Source organism: Penicillium manginii, assembly GCF_028828005.1.
Source record: "Penicillium manginii strain IBT 31320 chromosome Unknown utg000005l:1.0-5665137.0:1.0-5668048.0, whole genome shotgun sequence".
Lineage (NCBI taxonomy): Eukaryota > Fungi > Ascomycota > Eurotiomycetes > Eurotiales > Aspergillaceae > Penicillium > Penicillium manginii.
In genome coordinates, this window is record NW_026643106.1 from 2225503 (window position 1) to 2240814 (window position 15312).

The 15312-nt window shown below is 46.9% G+C and overlaps 9 protein-coding genes across 9 annotated transcripts; 5 read left to right on the plus strand and 4 right to left on the minus strand.

The window, feature by feature from the left end:
• Positions 1 to 241: 241 nt before the first annotated feature.
• N7533_007223 (protein kinase domain-containing protein) lies at positions 242 to 2506 on the minus strand (the record flags this gene model as incomplete). Its single annotated transcript, XM_057103873.1, has 1 exon — positions 242 to 2506. The coding sequence occupies one exon, from the start codon at positions 2504 to 2506 to the stop codon at positions 242 to 244; it is 2265 nt and encodes a 754-aa protein (XP_056958830.1).
• A 2486-nt stretch (positions 2507 to 4992) lies between these two features.
• N7533_007224 (fungal specific transcription factor domain-containing protein) lies at positions 4993 to 7143 on the plus strand (the record flags this gene model as incomplete). The annotated part of the gene is made up of 1 exon (XM_057103874.1): positions 4993 to 7143. One exon carries the CDS (start codon positions 4993 to 4995, stop codon positions 7141 to 7143), a length of 2151 nt encoding a protein of 716 aa, XP_056958831.1.
• A 60-nt stretch (positions 7144 to 7203) lies between these two features.
• On the minus strand, positions 7204 to 7577 carry N7533_007225 (uncharacterized protein; the record flags this gene model as incomplete). The annotated part of the gene is made up of 2 exons (XM_057103875.1): positions 7204 to 7466; positions 7523 to 7577. The coding sequence occupies 2 exons, from the start codon at positions 7575 to 7577 to the stop codon at positions 7204 to 7206; spliced, it is 318 nt and encodes a 105-aa protein (XP_056958832.1).
• A 23-nt stretch (positions 7578 to 7600) lies between these two features.
• On the minus strand, positions 7601 to 7960 carry N7533_007226 (3-hydroxyanthranilate 3-4-dioxygenase; the record flags this gene model as incomplete). The annotated part of the gene is made up of 2 exons (XM_057103876.1): positions 7601 to 7626; positions 7786 to 7960. 2 exons carry the CDS (start codon positions 7958 to 7960, stop codon positions 7601 to 7603), a joined length of 201 nt encoding a protein of 66 aa, XP_056958833.1.
• A 533-nt stretch (positions 7961 to 8493) lies between these two features.
• On the plus strand, positions 8494 to 9617 carry N7533_007227 (amidohydrolase family protein; the record flags this gene model as incomplete). Its single annotated transcript, XM_057103877.1, has 2 exons — positions 8494 to 9110; positions 9167 to 9617. 2 exons carry the CDS (start codon positions 8494 to 8496, stop codon positions 9615 to 9617), a joined length of 1068 nt encoding a protein of 355 aa, XP_056958834.1.
• Positions 9618 to 10571: 954 nt separating this feature from the next.
• On the plus strand, positions 10572 to 12207 carry N7533_007228 (aldehyde dehydrogenase; the record flags this gene model as incomplete). Its single annotated transcript, XM_057103878.1, has 3 exons — positions 10572 to 10981; positions 11062 to 11285; positions 11351 to 12207. The coding sequence occupies 3 exons, from the start codon at positions 10572 to 10574 to the stop codon at positions 12205 to 12207; spliced, it is 1491 nt and encodes a 496-aa protein (XP_056958835.1).
• Positions 12208 to 12413: 206 nt separating this feature from the next.
• N7533_007229 (RidA family protein) lies at positions 12414 to 12869 on the plus strand (the record flags this gene model as incomplete). Its single annotated transcript, XM_057103879.1, has 1 exon — positions 12414 to 12869. The coding sequence occupies one exon, from the start codon at positions 12414 to 12416 to the stop codon at positions 12867 to 12869; it is 456 nt and encodes a 151-aa protein (XP_056958836.1).
• Positions 12870 to 13594: 725 nt separating this feature from the next.
• On the plus strand, positions 13595 to 14344 carry N7533_007230 (uncharacterized protein; the record flags this gene model as incomplete). The annotated part of the gene is made up of 1 exon (XM_057103880.1): positions 13595 to 14344. One exon carries the CDS (start codon positions 13595 to 13597, stop codon positions 14342 to 14344), a length of 750 nt encoding a protein of 249 aa, XP_056958837.1.
• Positions 14345 to 14577: 233 nt separating this feature from the next.
• On the minus strand, positions 14578 to 15000 carry N7533_007231 (uncharacterized protein; the record flags this gene model as incomplete). Its single annotated transcript, XM_057103881.1, has 1 exon — positions 14578 to 15000. One exon carries the CDS (start codon positions 14998 to 15000, stop codon positions 14578 to 14580), a length of 423 nt encoding a protein of 140 aa, XP_056958838.1.
• Positions 15001 to 15312: the final 312 nt, after the last annotated feature.

Consider the following 15312-nt stretch of genomic DNA (forward strand, 5'->3'; position numbering starts at 1 on the left):
GAAAATGTTCAAATGCCGGGGAGGGGACCATATACGGAGGAAGCGAATGTGATAAAAAATGAATATTATAGCTTCAAAATGAATGCCTCCGAAGTTTATACGAACAAAATAATTAAAAGCAGTAGTATATAAACATGTTAAGTCATCGAGCCATTCAACGTTCCGTTCCATCTTTCCAAAATACAGAAATTCGTACATATCAATCGAACAATCAAGAGCCTTTAGGGACACACACGCACATCTAAGTACGGAAGGTCAACGCCTCAATCCCAGTGATATTAGCATCAAGATCCGGTAATGATAATTGGGGCAACACTCGATCGACCGGTTCAATTTCCTCAAAATCATCCAGAATAGAAGGATCAACCTCATCCTCGATTTCATCCTGCAATTCCTCCGGATTAGTCTCACTATCACTAGTAGCCTCGGAAAATCCAAAATCAAACTCAGAAACCGACGACGAGGAGAGGACAGACTGCGCTTTCGTCTTCGTCAGGATAGGTACGGACGCCTGCCTCTTAATCATGCTCGCTCTGTTGTTCGTCTTGTTTATCCCCGGCATGACCTCCGCCTCTTTCGGCCATGCCTTGATGGGAGCGGCCTTCTTCTCCTGCTTCGGAGGAGAGATGCAATGAAGTGGAATGGCAGGGCCACGCGTAGATGGGATTTCCTTAATCGCTGCCCCAAAACACTTCTTCACCCTGCTTGCGGACGGCCGCTTTTCTGGCTCGGGGGAGAGCATCGCGCGAAGGACGATCAGCATTCGGGGAACGGCGTAGTAGAAACGGTCACTGCCACGGTCTCGTCGGCATCGTTTCAGCGCGTCGCCTTCTAGCAGGGCGATCCACGATTGTACCTGGACTGCATTCCGGGCGAGATGGAACGAAGCGTCTGCCATTCCGCCGCCACGACCGGCGGAGCGGTTGCGGGCGCTGCGGTGAGACACAAAGGAGGTCAGACTTCTTTTACAGAGGTGTGTTAAAATGTCGAGGATAATGGCGGCAAGAGAGAACAGGTCTGCGGATGATTGGGAGGCCTGGGATGAGTGCCAGGTCGGGAGGGTGGTTGAAGGAGTCGAAGGGGGTGGGGTGATTAGAGAGGAGCTCGTTGAAGACAATGACGATGAGGAGGCCGAGGATCTTAGTGATGGGATTGGAAAGAGGCTTCGTGGTCTTTTGGACCACAGGGGACTGCTTTGTTTTGGGGAGCTGGTCGAAGTGGAGTTTGTAGATGCATAATTTGAGGATGCGCCGGACGAGGATGACGAAGATGAAAAAGCGAAGGAGAAGCGAGATGGGGATCTTGGGAGTCCAAGATGAATAACGGTTCCCTTGGACGCGGCAGAGTCTGGCCGAGGATTGTCTGGTGATGATGGTGGGCTTCCAGTTTCGTTAAGTGGTGCTAAGGCAAGACGAACGGGTTTCTTCCGCCGCCCAGTTCGACCTCCCGAAGGAAGAATCACTTTGCTAGGTGCTTGCTGAACTGGATGAGTGGGTGCTACAGCAGTGTGGATCCAGCGTTCCGGGGCAGAGTATTGATATGACTCGAGGTCGTTAACTCGCGGCGGTGCAAGAAGAGAATCGAGGGCTTGGAATTGACCCAGAATGATATTGAAGTCTGGGTCGATGAGAATGTTGGAAGGCCGAATTGCAGTATGGGAATGACCACGAACATGCAGCCAGGACAATGCGGATACGAGACAATGAGGCCAAGTAATGAGAGTCTGACGGCGCTCCTCCTTGGGCAGGCGTTTGAAGGTCAGAGGTTCATCACTCAAGAAACTATGAAGGGTGCGATCTGTTTCGGCGCCGGTAAACAGCACACATACAGTATCATCGACAAAATATGAAGCATAGATCGAAAAGATATGCTGATGCGTGAGTTTTCTCAGAGAACGAATTTCTTCGAGTACTTCGTTCGACGAGAAGAAGTGCGGTGCGCCACCAACTTGGACCCGGGTGCGCAGAAAGACACGACACACTGTCCCGGACAGGATAACCTTATCAACTGTCTCGTCTCTGCCCTGTACTCCACTGCTCGTCGCAGCTCGTACCGCCTCCACTGGAACACCTTCATTTGCTGTGTAAGCAACGTGCTCGCCTTCAGAAATGCCGCGGACTAGAAAGCGCCATTGGGTATGGAAAAAGCTTGCATCGAGGGTAGGATCGTTGCCGTAGGGAGAAAGGCACAGAAGATCGATGTTCTGTTCTGCCATCGGTAGGTCATCGTCATCGCGTGACTCGTCGACAAGAGCGAAGATTCGATCAGGGATTCCTATCTCGTTGAGTATCAAGAAGAGACGGGCCGCTTTGGTCAAAATCCATTCCATGTAGGTTTCGCTCGTCAAACCCTCGCCCCAACGGGGTAGATCGAAAAGCTGAGGAACACTCTCGGGTCGTAGACGGCTAATGATGTACTTAGTGTCAAGCGTGGCCTTGACTCTCTCCTCGGGCCACCACAGAGAGGTGTATTCGTGGGGCCGGGCCATAGTCGGTGCATCGTTCATTAGGAAATACTTGAAAACGGGAATTTCTGCATTCTCCTAGTCGGATGGAGTGGAGGGAAGTTATAACATAGCTGTGAATCGTGCGACAAGCAGGTATGAGAATAGGACCGAGAGTGATTATCAAAAAATAGACCGCGAATCCCCCTGTGTCCAACGGCCAACTCTGTTCATGCGGCGAACGCCTACTGGCGGAGGAGAACGCTTATCTCGACCTCCGCAAGGGGAGTTCAGCAACCAGTCAATAGTCCGGAGAAGCCATTTACCTGAGACCCAAGTGACAGGGCGTCAGCAGTGTCATAATTATTGACAACAAACGATCAATGGCCTAACGGGGCCGGGGAGGTGCGGCGAAAGTTAAGATATGATGAATCGAACATTTGGGACTGCATTGTTGGAGGATCCTCTGGGATTAACCAATCTACATCCGAGAGCTTATCAGCAACCTGCCAGATGATCCCAGGCTTTTGTCCGGGCGCAACGCCTCCATATTTAAGGTAGCCTTTTCGAGTTTAGTTTAAAATAAAACAATTCAATTTTTTCTATGCACTCCGTAGCAGGCAGTGCAATATCTGCAACTCTCAACCGAGATAAGCGATTGATCTTCATCTGACAGCTGCACGGATCCTAGAACGATCCCAACTATTAAATTCTCGCATGAAACTGGTTCATTATTGAATCGAATCTCTGAATGTGCAGGCACCGGAGGAATCTGTATGAATAAATCTACCATCTCACTCCACTGTTCATGCCGATGAGCGATCCCTATGGAACGCATGTCCTCTGACGCCCCACTAGTTGGAAGGGTCAGAGACGAGGCAATGGCTCGGTCGCAGTGAGCTAATGAACTCGTCTGCGCCACGCGAGACACGCGAAAAGGAAATCCCAGAATATCAACTGGCAATCAGTGATATCGCCGCGTCAAGTTGCTTCTTTGGTCATTTCCATGGTTGTACTATCCAGAAACCAGCCCTGGGCGGCTTGCGCGGAGAAGGACTGATAACAGGGTTCCCCCTAGAAGAGAACTCTCGGTTCAGACTCTACGGGCTGCAAGTGATTAAAATAGTTTTCCTATTGGATACCATTACTACATATGATAGAGAAAATACTGGAAATTCCGGGAAAGTACATTGATATGTACGGAATACAATTCCTCCTCGGCCTTACTGGGGATCTTTTAGCAAACGAAATATCCCATAGATCTTAGGAACGACTGATATACGTGGTATTCAACTAGCTTTTTCTTTTTTTTCTTTTTTTTTTCAGACCTTTGTTCTTCCTCTCAGCTGAGATTTGGCATAAAGACATTCTATGCTTGGGTATAGGGCCGGCGAGGCCGCGGCCCCGCCGGCCCGGCGCCTCGAATATGCTTTGCGTATGTATGCCTTGCAGCGAGTTCGCTGACATACTTTATCGATACCTAGGTTGTATACACCTGGGAAATGGATGCTGTCAGAGATCTGTCATATGATTACCATTGTATTAGAATCCGGTGGTCGCTTCGATATGCAAGGAACACTCTCATTGACTCGGAAATTAGGTTAACGACATGGACAGATAATCGGAACCCACCTAGTAGGTATTCTGGTAGCTCCACTCTGGCATGATTGTATTTATCTAGGGTATTCAAAGTTTGAATCCCCCCTGAAAGCCTGCATGAATTGCTTTTGATATGTACTAGGCTAAAAGAGCCATTGCAAATAGACGCTCATGAGATCAGAAAACTTGTGAAATAATGAAAGACCCCTTTTCGAGCCCTGGAGTGTCAAGTTTTGATTCGACTTTTCTTACAAGGTCTTCAAGTTACGAATAGGTAGCCCAATCCCCAAGTTTTGTAGCAAAAACCTACAGAAACGATAAATTTAGATAGCACTCAAATCGGTTCATCTAATGATACATTCGATCTCAGTAGCACCTACCCCTACCACACAGAACGATCAATAGGATAAATTCCAGCGAGGGCTATACATTTCAGTTCTGACTGAACAATGCAAAAATCGACGTCAATGTGCTTATTCACTAACTAATTGCAAGAGCTAAGAAAGTGCATACAACGAATCATGACGATGGAATTTCCACTCGCCTGGTAGATGTGGGTCTCGAGATGGCGTTCGTTTTACCCCACAAGACTTCTGAGCGCTGCATTCCGTCGGCTGGAGTGAGTCCCGTCAGCGAGCGGGGTGGAAATACTCTCCGAATTTCCGGTCCAGCTGACCAGCTCTTTCCTTCCTTTCCAATCTGTCTTCACTCTGTCTACGGCATGCGCAATGTATGAGCGACAGCGGGTTTGGCGGGCTTGCCAGGCATGCCGTCGCAAGAAGGTCAAATGCGATGGCGAACATCCGTGTCAGAGCTGTACTCGAAACAAGGCGAAATGTGTCTTTGAGCCATATAATAATATGAGGCTAGTAGATCCACAGTAAGTCGTCACTCTGCGATTGATTTGGTCTCCAAACATCTATTCCATGCCCGCCTGAGACTGTGTTGACATGGTTGTGGACGCCGACAGATATGTTCTCAAACTGGAAAAGAGACTTGCACAAATGGAGAGAAATTTAAAAGCACAATCTGCAGCTCAAATCAGCGCTGAAGGGACAGGGACCCTCTTGCATCCATTTGCATCGATCGTTGACGAAGACTCTCATCCTCACAAGGCGGCGCATCAGTCGGTTCCCGTTTCCGAAGAGAGTCTCGTATCCGACCCGCCTAACTTCTTGCGAGCGTGCTCAGCAGATGCGACCGTTGAAAACCCACCAAATTCCTCAACCGGGGCAGTCAACTTACAAGTGCAAGCTGGGGTAAATCATTGCGAATATTATGTCGGCCAGCAGAGCGATGCGGAAGATGCATCAATTGGCACCGTATCGATTCCGATCGACATAACGCGACTTGAGAAGTCGCTAATGCACGTGCTGGTTGACCTATTCTACCACTCCATCTATCCAATATTTCCGATCATCCACGTCCACAACTTCCGACCGCAATATGATCACTGGCTCTGTGGCCAAGAGGTCGGTGGGATTAGTGACAACGCCAGCGACAACAACGAGTTTCCTTTCCTCTTGTATGCCCTACTCGCGGCAGCAGCCTCAGTGATACCGAGTGAACACCCGATATTTGATCAAGAGGAATGCAGGATCTATAAAAGGGCAGAACTGGGCAATCTCCTCTACTTGCATGCATCATCTCTGAGCTCAGATAGAGCATATCAGCGGAATACAACTTCTGCGATCAATACAGTTGCCGCACACGGGATCATGAGCTTATACTTGACAGAGTCAGGCAGAGTGACTGATGCTTGGGTAACTGCCGGTCATGCAATGCGTCTTTATCAAGGCTTGGATGTGGAAGATGACGGCGATGGTGATACGAACTTGAAATCAGATGCCGCCGAAGCTTTCTCGACACGAAGCAACATATGGCGGTGCTTGTATATACTTGACCGGTCTCTGTCAACGGCACTTCTAAAGCCGCTAGCAATTGATGATGTCGAAAGCGACACCGAATCATTTGATGGCGAGAACGATCAAGTATCGGCCCCAGAGGCAAAAACAGACCCTTGGTTCTCAGTCGTGGTAGACTTTCATGTTACTATGGGTCGAATCTATAGATCAGTTCGACAGATTCGCAAATCTCAGTCATCCCAAGACCCAAAACTGAGGGACACGTTGAAATCGTACGTCAAAAAACATGATGCAGAGCTCGAGAACTACTATACCAAGCAAGTTCTTCCAAGAATAGAAACCACAGACCGAAAAGTAGATTCTATTGCTTTGCAGACAATCGCGGTTTCTTCATATTATATTGGGGTTGTGCTTCTATACCGAACCTTTATCGAAAGACTGAGCATTACGGAGCCCGAAGCTTTCCTGCGCTGTGCCGAGGCTGCATCAAATTGCATCAAGGTTACTCCCGAAGTGATAGCCAAAGTCCCCGCTAGCCACTTTGTGATACAGCAAAGTCGGGCAATATATGCAAGCACGAAGGTGCTTTTACATTGTATGCGTCTGGCTCGGAATCCGACTTTCTCTAACAAAGCATGGTCCGACGTTGAGACCGGTTTCAACATGCTCGGGGATTTTAAGATTCAATGGCCCGAGATCAATAAATATCAAACACTCATTGAGCAAGACATGAAGCTTACACAGATTGATCTGAACAAACACGACATTTTCAACAGAACTTTCGACCAATATGGCCAGTTCACGATCTACCAACAATCCAGGTCAAGCGAAACCATGGGCGTACCATACAATTGTAATCATGCAGATCGAATAGACAGTGAGAGACACATGGGACCCCATCATCGAAAAGGAAAGAAAAGACCACTTGGGACTAATGAGAGAGCCCAATCTCACTCCGTCGCACCGACTTGTGAACCACGGCCAAAACGAGCCAACCCTATACCAAACGCCATTGTACCACCTTCACCTCTCGATAACAACATACTGAGTATTTTCAACGATTCCGAGCCATCAGATAGCTATATTATGACTGAGCAGCCGACAATGGATGATGACCTTCTTCTTGGCGACTTGATTTCCCAACCATCTACGCTCGGGGACCCCTCATTGGACCTTTTCGGCGATCCAATGCTGATGAATTCGATTGATAGCTTTTTCTCGCAATATGAAGATTGATGTGTTTGATTTTTTCATTCAATGCATTGTTTACTAGTTACCATGTGAACATAATAACTTTCAGTGAGAAGGTGCAATTTCTCCACAAATCCCACATTTCCGGCCTGCCTCGTTATTCATCCATTCATCAACTATGGCTTTAACCTGAGCTTCAATATTCTCGCAGTGAAATGAAACCTCCCGAATAATTGTTGGTTCATTTTGGTGTGCCTCGCTGTTCTCACAATACCATCTCATGCGATCAATGCTGGTTGGTGGACGTGCACTTTCCATGACCAGACCAATGGTATCTGCGGTTCGCCTCGGAGAATGAGGCGTTTTTCCTACATTAAGGGTTATCAGTAAGATTTAGATCGGAGCGGGAGCTATTAGCCTGTACCAGGGACCAAGAATGTCTCGCCCTCTCGAATTATAACGTCTCGGAACCCCCCCATCGTCAATGATCTTTAGCAGCATATCACCTTTGATCTGGTAGAACCATTCCTATCAAAAGAGACTGCAATTAAAATAAAATTCCGGAGTGAAGATGTATTAGAGATGGTCGTACTTCTTTCTCGTTGACTATTTACCAGAGAAAAAACGGTATTAGGTTGTCATATCCACGCGATTTGTTGTTGCACCCGCAGTAACGGTACTACTCACCGTGATAGTCATTCCTTGTATTCGGGCCTCCGACTGCCATCAAAATAAAATCTTCCCCGGAGTATAAACATTTGTTATTGACAGGAGGTTTTAAATTGTTAGAGTTTGTTTCAAGCCAAGAAGCCAGATTGATTGGCCCTGGAATAGAGCCTTTGGGGATGGGGGATGATTCCATGATAAAAACGAAGTCGAGATGAGCTTCACGGGGTACTTGTAGTAAGATATTGTCGATAATATATACGACGAATCGATCTGTTAAATACCTACATAGGTAGGTAACGAGGTAAGTTTTTTTCTCCGCATCTGCACATGATCTAAACGGTAAGCAAGTTTCACCTACCTAATAGGTAGTACTAGTAGGCCCGAGCATGGCGTGGAGATATCGGTCCCGCAACGCCTTCCTATTGGTCAGTCGGATCTATCCGAGTGGGAAGTATACCAGCTGAGACTTGAAGCACTCATGCCAGAAACTACTTGAGTCTTTGCGGAGCCAGCATGTAAAATAAAATGAAATGAAAACAAAAATTGCCGAGAAGAATTGAAATTTAATCAAAAGACATTTTTGTTTACAATTCTACCATTGTTCATCACATCATGACGGTCATATCAAATTGTTGTTCGTGCTCTGTTACCAAACCCAAATGGAACACATTCAATGAAAACAATGATAAGGATGGCCCTTTCCGAATCGACATGCACACTCATATAATGCCACCATCTTTGCCCGACTTTTCGCAGCAATCTTCGGAAGGAAAGGGTGAAGAATGGATCAATCTCCGACAGCGTGATGTATCTCAATTTGACAAGGACGATGAAACAGTTTTATCATCCCACAATGTCGATATGTTCGTGGGCGATAAATTCTTCCGAACCGTTGAGCCGAACTGTTTTGACCCAATGGTTCGAATAAAGGAAATGGATGCCACAGGTGTGGACATCCAAGTGATCAGCACAGTGCCTATTCTATTTTCATATGATAAGCCTATCAAACCGGCTACATTGTTAGTCCGCTGCCTGAATGACCACATTGCATCGGTCTGTCACGAATACCCCAAGCGCTTTGTGGGACTCGCAACTGTTCCATTGCAGGATGTTGCAGCGTCAGTGGTTGAGCTAAGGCACGCAAAAAATGACCTCGGATTGAAGGGAGTGGAGATTGGTACGGAGATTAATGGCAAACAGTTGGATTGTCCAGAATTTGAACCCTTTTGGAGTGCCTGCGAGGAATTGGACATGCCAATATTCATCCATCCCTTGGGGTATGGCCTGGAAAAGGAAAACAGCGACCGGTGGGGCAGCTATTGGTCTGCTTGGCTAATCGGAATGTATGTGACTCTGAGATCTAATTTGGGATGATTCTTACCAACTTTGAGAAAAACAGGCCTAGCGAGACTGCACTCGCCATTCACGCAATCCTCTCATCCGGCATCCTCGTGCGCCACCCTAAACTTCGACTATGTTTTGCACATGCGGGTGGTGCTTACGTGCCTCTTCTCGGACGAATCCAACATGGCTATGACTGTCGACCTGATCTAGTTGCACATAGCTCCCAAGGAGTATCTCCCCAGAACTATCTTCAGTCCCATCAACACAATATTTGGTTGGATAGTCTGGTACATGACCCAGATCTTCTGGATTTGATTTGCAAGAAGATAGGCCCCGAAAGAATTATCATGGGTAGCGATTATCCGTTTCCCCTTGGTGAAATGCCTATGCCTGGTGAGATGTTGACAAATGACAAGGTGGTGGGCGAAATGTTCTCACGGGAGACGCGAGCGCGTATGCTTGCCGGAAATGCGATTGAATTTTTGGGGCTATACGACATGTTTTGAAGCGTTAAATAGGGTTCCTGTCAACTATTCTAGATTCGAGGGGTTAAGGTCTGAATTGAATATCCTAGTGGGACATATTTCGATGAGCTACGCAGGATCTGAGCAAACTCCAGGGCTGCCAAGCCATGCCGATAAAAACCTCAAAACTCTGCATGTAGGGCGAGCTAGGAAATGTCATACTAGGAAGAGCGTATTCAATAAAATTATTACACGATTTTCCCTTATTTTTCGAGGCGTTTGATGCATCTCTTGAATTGAATGCAGTAAATTTGGATAATAAATGCACTCAGGTTGCAGTAGTGGAGTGGGTCAGAAGATCAGACTCGAACAGCACGCATACGCGCTCAAATCCACTCAACTTTCTACACCGGTTTTTAGAGCTGCTATGAATCAAAAGGCTATAAATGAGGCTCGATGCCTCTTACTTTGAATTTATTGGCGCAGCTATCACCTCAGCGTATCCTTGCCCGCATCACCATCGACGAATGGATAACAACGACACGATGTACTAGCTGAACTGGACCCTCCCGGTACTATGCCACGATCATGGAAATCATTGGTTGCTTGATCGAATGTACTAGTTGGTCCAAAATTAGGTAACTAGCATGGTACCAGTAGGTTCCAGTTTGGCTAGTACTTCGTGTCGTTGTTATCCACTCATTGATGGCAGAGAAGAGAGACAAATCCTCTTTTCTCTCAACAGGTCGACTAGACAGGTCTCTGAATAATTGGAAAGAGTATCGAAAATGGCTCTTACCGCTAAATGCAGGCTAGGGCTTTCTGTGGCGGCTTCAAAACGTGGTGGAAATAGGAAATGGTCGAATCGGATAGCGGTCCGATCGGAGAAAGGTCAGTATAATGACACCGCCATAAGAATTCCAGTCTTTCATCTTTCAGCTTTCTAGAAATTCTTGCTTTACATAACTTGGGCCTTGGAACTTCATACAGATCAATATGGACTTTATTTCGCAGCTGTGGGAAATCGATAGCCCGGAAAGCGCCCGGGATTACTTGACAAATCTTGCAGGAGAGCCAATTCGAGTACAAAACTTTATCAACAATGAGTTTCAAGACCATTCCAAAGCGAACGGCTGGATAGACTCATTCGATCCTCGATCTGGAAAGCCCCTCGCTCAAGTTCCACGCAGCACCACTTCCGAGGTGGACCTTGCTGTGGACGCAGCCTCCCAGGCATTTCAGTCCTGGTCCAAGATTTCTCGGCAAGAGAGATCTAATATTTTGCTGCGCATTGCATCTGTGATTTGCAGAAAAAAGGAGGTATTTGCGACGTGGGAAAGCATTGACCAAGGGAAACCCCTGGCTAGAGCTAGGGTTGAGATAGAACGTGCAATTTCCAACTTCCGGTTAGTCCCTATCAAATCCGAAGCCGCAGCCTTAGTGTTCATGAACCGAAAGTTAATACTAAGGGCTTTTCTCGCTTAAGATACTTCGCGACGTATATTTTACACGATGAGGGAACTGTCCGGTTTATTGACGGACAGCCAAGTACCCTAACATACGAGCACCGGTCACCTGTGGGAGTCTTTGGACTCATTTCGCCGTGGAACATGCCTCTATATCTCCTCACATGGAAGATTGCTCCCTGCATCGCGTTTGGATGCACTGGAGTAGCTAAGCCCAGTGAAGTCACAAGCATTTCCGCATTTTGTACGTTCAGAGAAATTGCCGTGACATAGTATCTGGAACTGATTTATGACTAGTGCTTGCGGAAGCCCTCCGACAGGCAGATCTGCCTCCTGGAGTCATGAATATCATATTCGGAGACGGGCCCGGTGCAGGCTCGGCACTCGTCCAGTGTCCTCGCGTGCGAGGAATTTCATTCACTGGTGGGACTAGTACTGGTATTCAAATTCGGCGAGAGACTGTTACTGATATCGGCAAACACGTCTCGCTAGAGCTTGGTGGGAAGAATCCGACGTTAATTTTCGACGACGTCGATTTGGACCAAGCCGTGCCCGTGGCCGCATCAGCTGCATTCGAGAATAGTGGCCAAATTTGTTTGTGTGGTTCGCGAATATACGTACAAAGCAGCATCATGAACAGATTTTTATCTGTATTCGTGGAATATGTGAAGAAGAATTATCAACTTGGACAGACTATTGGACCTGTTGTTTCGCGAGAGCATTATTCTAAGGTCAGGTCCTATTTGGACCAAGCGCAAGAAGAAGGAGCAAGCTTCTTCACCGGCGTGGTTCCGGAAGCAGAGCCTGCGCATGGCTACTGGATAGCTCCGACCGTACTTGGTAATATTCCTCGTGATAGTCGGGTGATGCGCGAGGAGATTTTCGGACCGGTCGTCTCAATTTGTTCATTTGAGACAGAGGATGAAGCAATTCAACTGGCGAATGATAATCCAAATGGCCTTTCTAGCGTTCTTCTGACCCAGGATGTATCTCGGATGCGCCGAGTCGGAGAGCGAATCGATGCTGGATTGGTGTGGGTAAACTGTTGGTTAGTACGGGAGTTGAGCACTGCTTTCGGAGGAATGAAGTCATCTGGGGTTGGAAGAGAAGGGGGCACCCATAGTCGGGATGTTTTTACTAATCTCCGCACGATTCATGTACGTTGATGATGATGGATGGACATGAGTGAGCCGATGCGATGACGTCATTTCGGAAGTCGGGCCGCGCGGATCTATCCGAGCCCCGTGACCCATGAAACAATCGATACATAGATCGAGGGAATATACCACGTTTCAAACTAAAACACTATTCTACATTGTGCTCCGAGCATCTCGCATTTTACATAACTCGACTCAACACCACAAAGCTCCTCATGTCGCAAAGCATTCCTTACTTCCGCCCTGCCACCCAAGCCCAAGGGCTGGCTAACTACCCACACGCGCGTACTGTACAGTCCGCCGACGGAAAGGGCTCATATGTCTATGTTTCAGGGACTTCATCTCGGCGCGGCAATGGCACATTTGTGGGAGCTACTCCAGCCGCCGACGGCACTATTGCCTTCGACATCCGACAGCAGACCGCAGCCGTGCTGTCCAACATCGACGCAATCATCAAGGGGGCATCGGATGGCCGGGCAGGCATTCACGATACGGTCGATGCAACCGTCTTTCTCACGAACATGAAGGATGATTATACGGGAATGAACTCCGAGTGGAATAAAATTTGGCCCGATCGCAATACAGCTCCAGCGAGAACAACAGTCGAAGTGCGGGCATTACCAAGGGAAGAAATAATTGTGGAAATCAAATGTACTGTTTATTATGTGTAGTAGATACATTGTTTTAAACTGTTTCAAAATGGAGATAAAACCCGGGTTAACTAGATGCCGGAAGTGTCAGATCCGAGTCAACTCTCAGCTTTGCTTTGTCTCCATCCCAGCGATGCCTCGAAACGTGCAGGCCCACATTAAGATCGGAGTGGGTAGTCCGTCTCAACTAGTGGGCTATGCCGCTCGGGGATACGAACTTGATTGAGAATGTTTAATGGACTAAAAATGTAACCGCATTTACAAACATGCGGTTAAATAATTATATTGCAGAAAAGAATCGCGGGGTATCAATGTAACCCCAACTAGGGAAGCTCCGGTGGGATAAAAGTCTCCGCCAATAAAGACCTGCATGATTTTGCTAATGGTAGAATATTAGGACAGCGGATATTCTACACGGCTGCCCGAGAATTTCTCGGGAAAGCTACTTGATCACTTTGCCGTGAAGATCAAACCTCCATTGTGGAGCGCTGCTCGGGTAATTCTCAGGAGTGATTTGCATCTTGTATTTCCTTTTTAAGGAAACATGTATCATTTTCAGAAGTTGCAGATCAATTTCCTTCACGAGTTGTTTCACGCTGAAACAGAAAATGTACTTTATAAAAGAGCAGATTCCGGGATCTCTGTTCTTAGAAGGGACACATCCCGAGGCCCATCACAAATCCGACCTTCTACCATACATTTCGTAGGGGAAAGGATAGAATACTAGAATTTGTCTTGGCAAAACTATGTATTCTTCAGCTTTTCTACTTGCTATCCTGCCACGTCTAGTTTTCGGACTGCCCGGAGACAGACACGGTCTTTCGAAACGGGACAGCACCCTTATCCCGACTTCATGCTTTGACTCAACATCGTCACTCACGCAATACTTCAACTACAACTATCCCTGGGGTGATACTCATAATGGAGCGGCCATCATGAAAGAATCCAATTCGGTTATCGCCGATACTGGCGTCCTTACTCTGAACGCGACATACACAGGTGCATCTGACTATGCGTATGACTCTGGTACTGTGTACGCGAAGCAACAATTCACTATCGAGGCCGGGGGTGGCTTGGATTTCTCAGCCCAATTTATCGCGCCAGTCGAAACGGGTACTTGGCCTGCTTTTTGGCTAAATGGCGTCAACTCATGGCCCCCAGAGATTGACGTCGCTGAATGGAAAGGGTCCGGTGACATTAGTTTCAACACTTTCAACACCTCAAGTGAAGTTCAAGCTAAAGATGTGGAATATCCAAGCCCAACAGACTATCACACAGTGCTGGCAGAGCTACGTGACGAGGATGGAAGCAATGTCAGCGTCAACTTCTACTTGGATGGGACTCTGATAACTACCCAATATGCATCCGGCCTTATTGGTCAACCCCTCAATTTGATCATTGATCTTCAGATGGAGGGAAGCAGTGGAAGCCCAGGTCCAACAGGCAGTAAGTCCATATGGCCGATTCTTTTATTCCATGCTGAAGCTTATACGTGAATTATAGCAACACTTTACAAAATCAAAAACCTCGAGGTCATAGATAAGAACGCATAATGCTACTACTTGACGGACTCGCCTTGTTCTACACCAGGCAAGATGATTTAAACCTTGAAATATCAGACCCGTACTGAAGCTATGAACACAATGAGCTCTGATTCCACAATATTCAATGATATCAATGGGAGAATATCTAAAACCCCTTTCAATTTTCTACGAATTATATCACCGCACTATTCTTCCCCTGGATTACCACCTTCTAGAAATTTAAAGAAGGTAAGTAGATTTCCGTCAATATCCTTGATGGTAAATTGTCGAAATCCCCATGGTGTATCTTCGATCTCTTTGTCAAATTCGACGCCGGGTGTGCGTTTGAGATAGACGTGGAAGTCATCCAACTCAGATGTACCCAGAGCAATGTACGCATGTGATGATTTGAAGCTTTCAGCACTGACTTTCGAAAAATAAAAGTTTGCTTCCGCTTTCTTGCCAATAAAAATCGAACAGAAGTATTGCTCGGATTTTCCGTGTTCGGGTTTGACACTAGCAAGTTCGAATCCAAGCGTCTTGGTATAAAAATCAACTGTCTGGCTAATGGACCGGGATTCGAACATCGGTATCACTTTCCATGCTGAATTGACGACGTGAGAAGACATTTTGCGGCGAGCGAATCAAATCTCGACTGTGCGTCCTTGGTATGGCGTCTGCGTTCGATGATGGTAGATATTGCTGCCTTGTTTCAAGTTCAAATTGAGGTTTGTGTTGGTGCGGGGATAGGAGGTCGGTGGGTAAGTAAAACTTGAAGGGCGGGGTTCTCGTGACCTACTAGAGGCACACGGTACTAGTATTTTAACAGGCGGGGGGATACCTAAACCAGTACTATTGAGTGATTCTTTGATTAAACCTAAACAACCGATAACATACCAAGTCCCTCTAGATCAGTTGATCTGAGAAAAATAAATAAATGT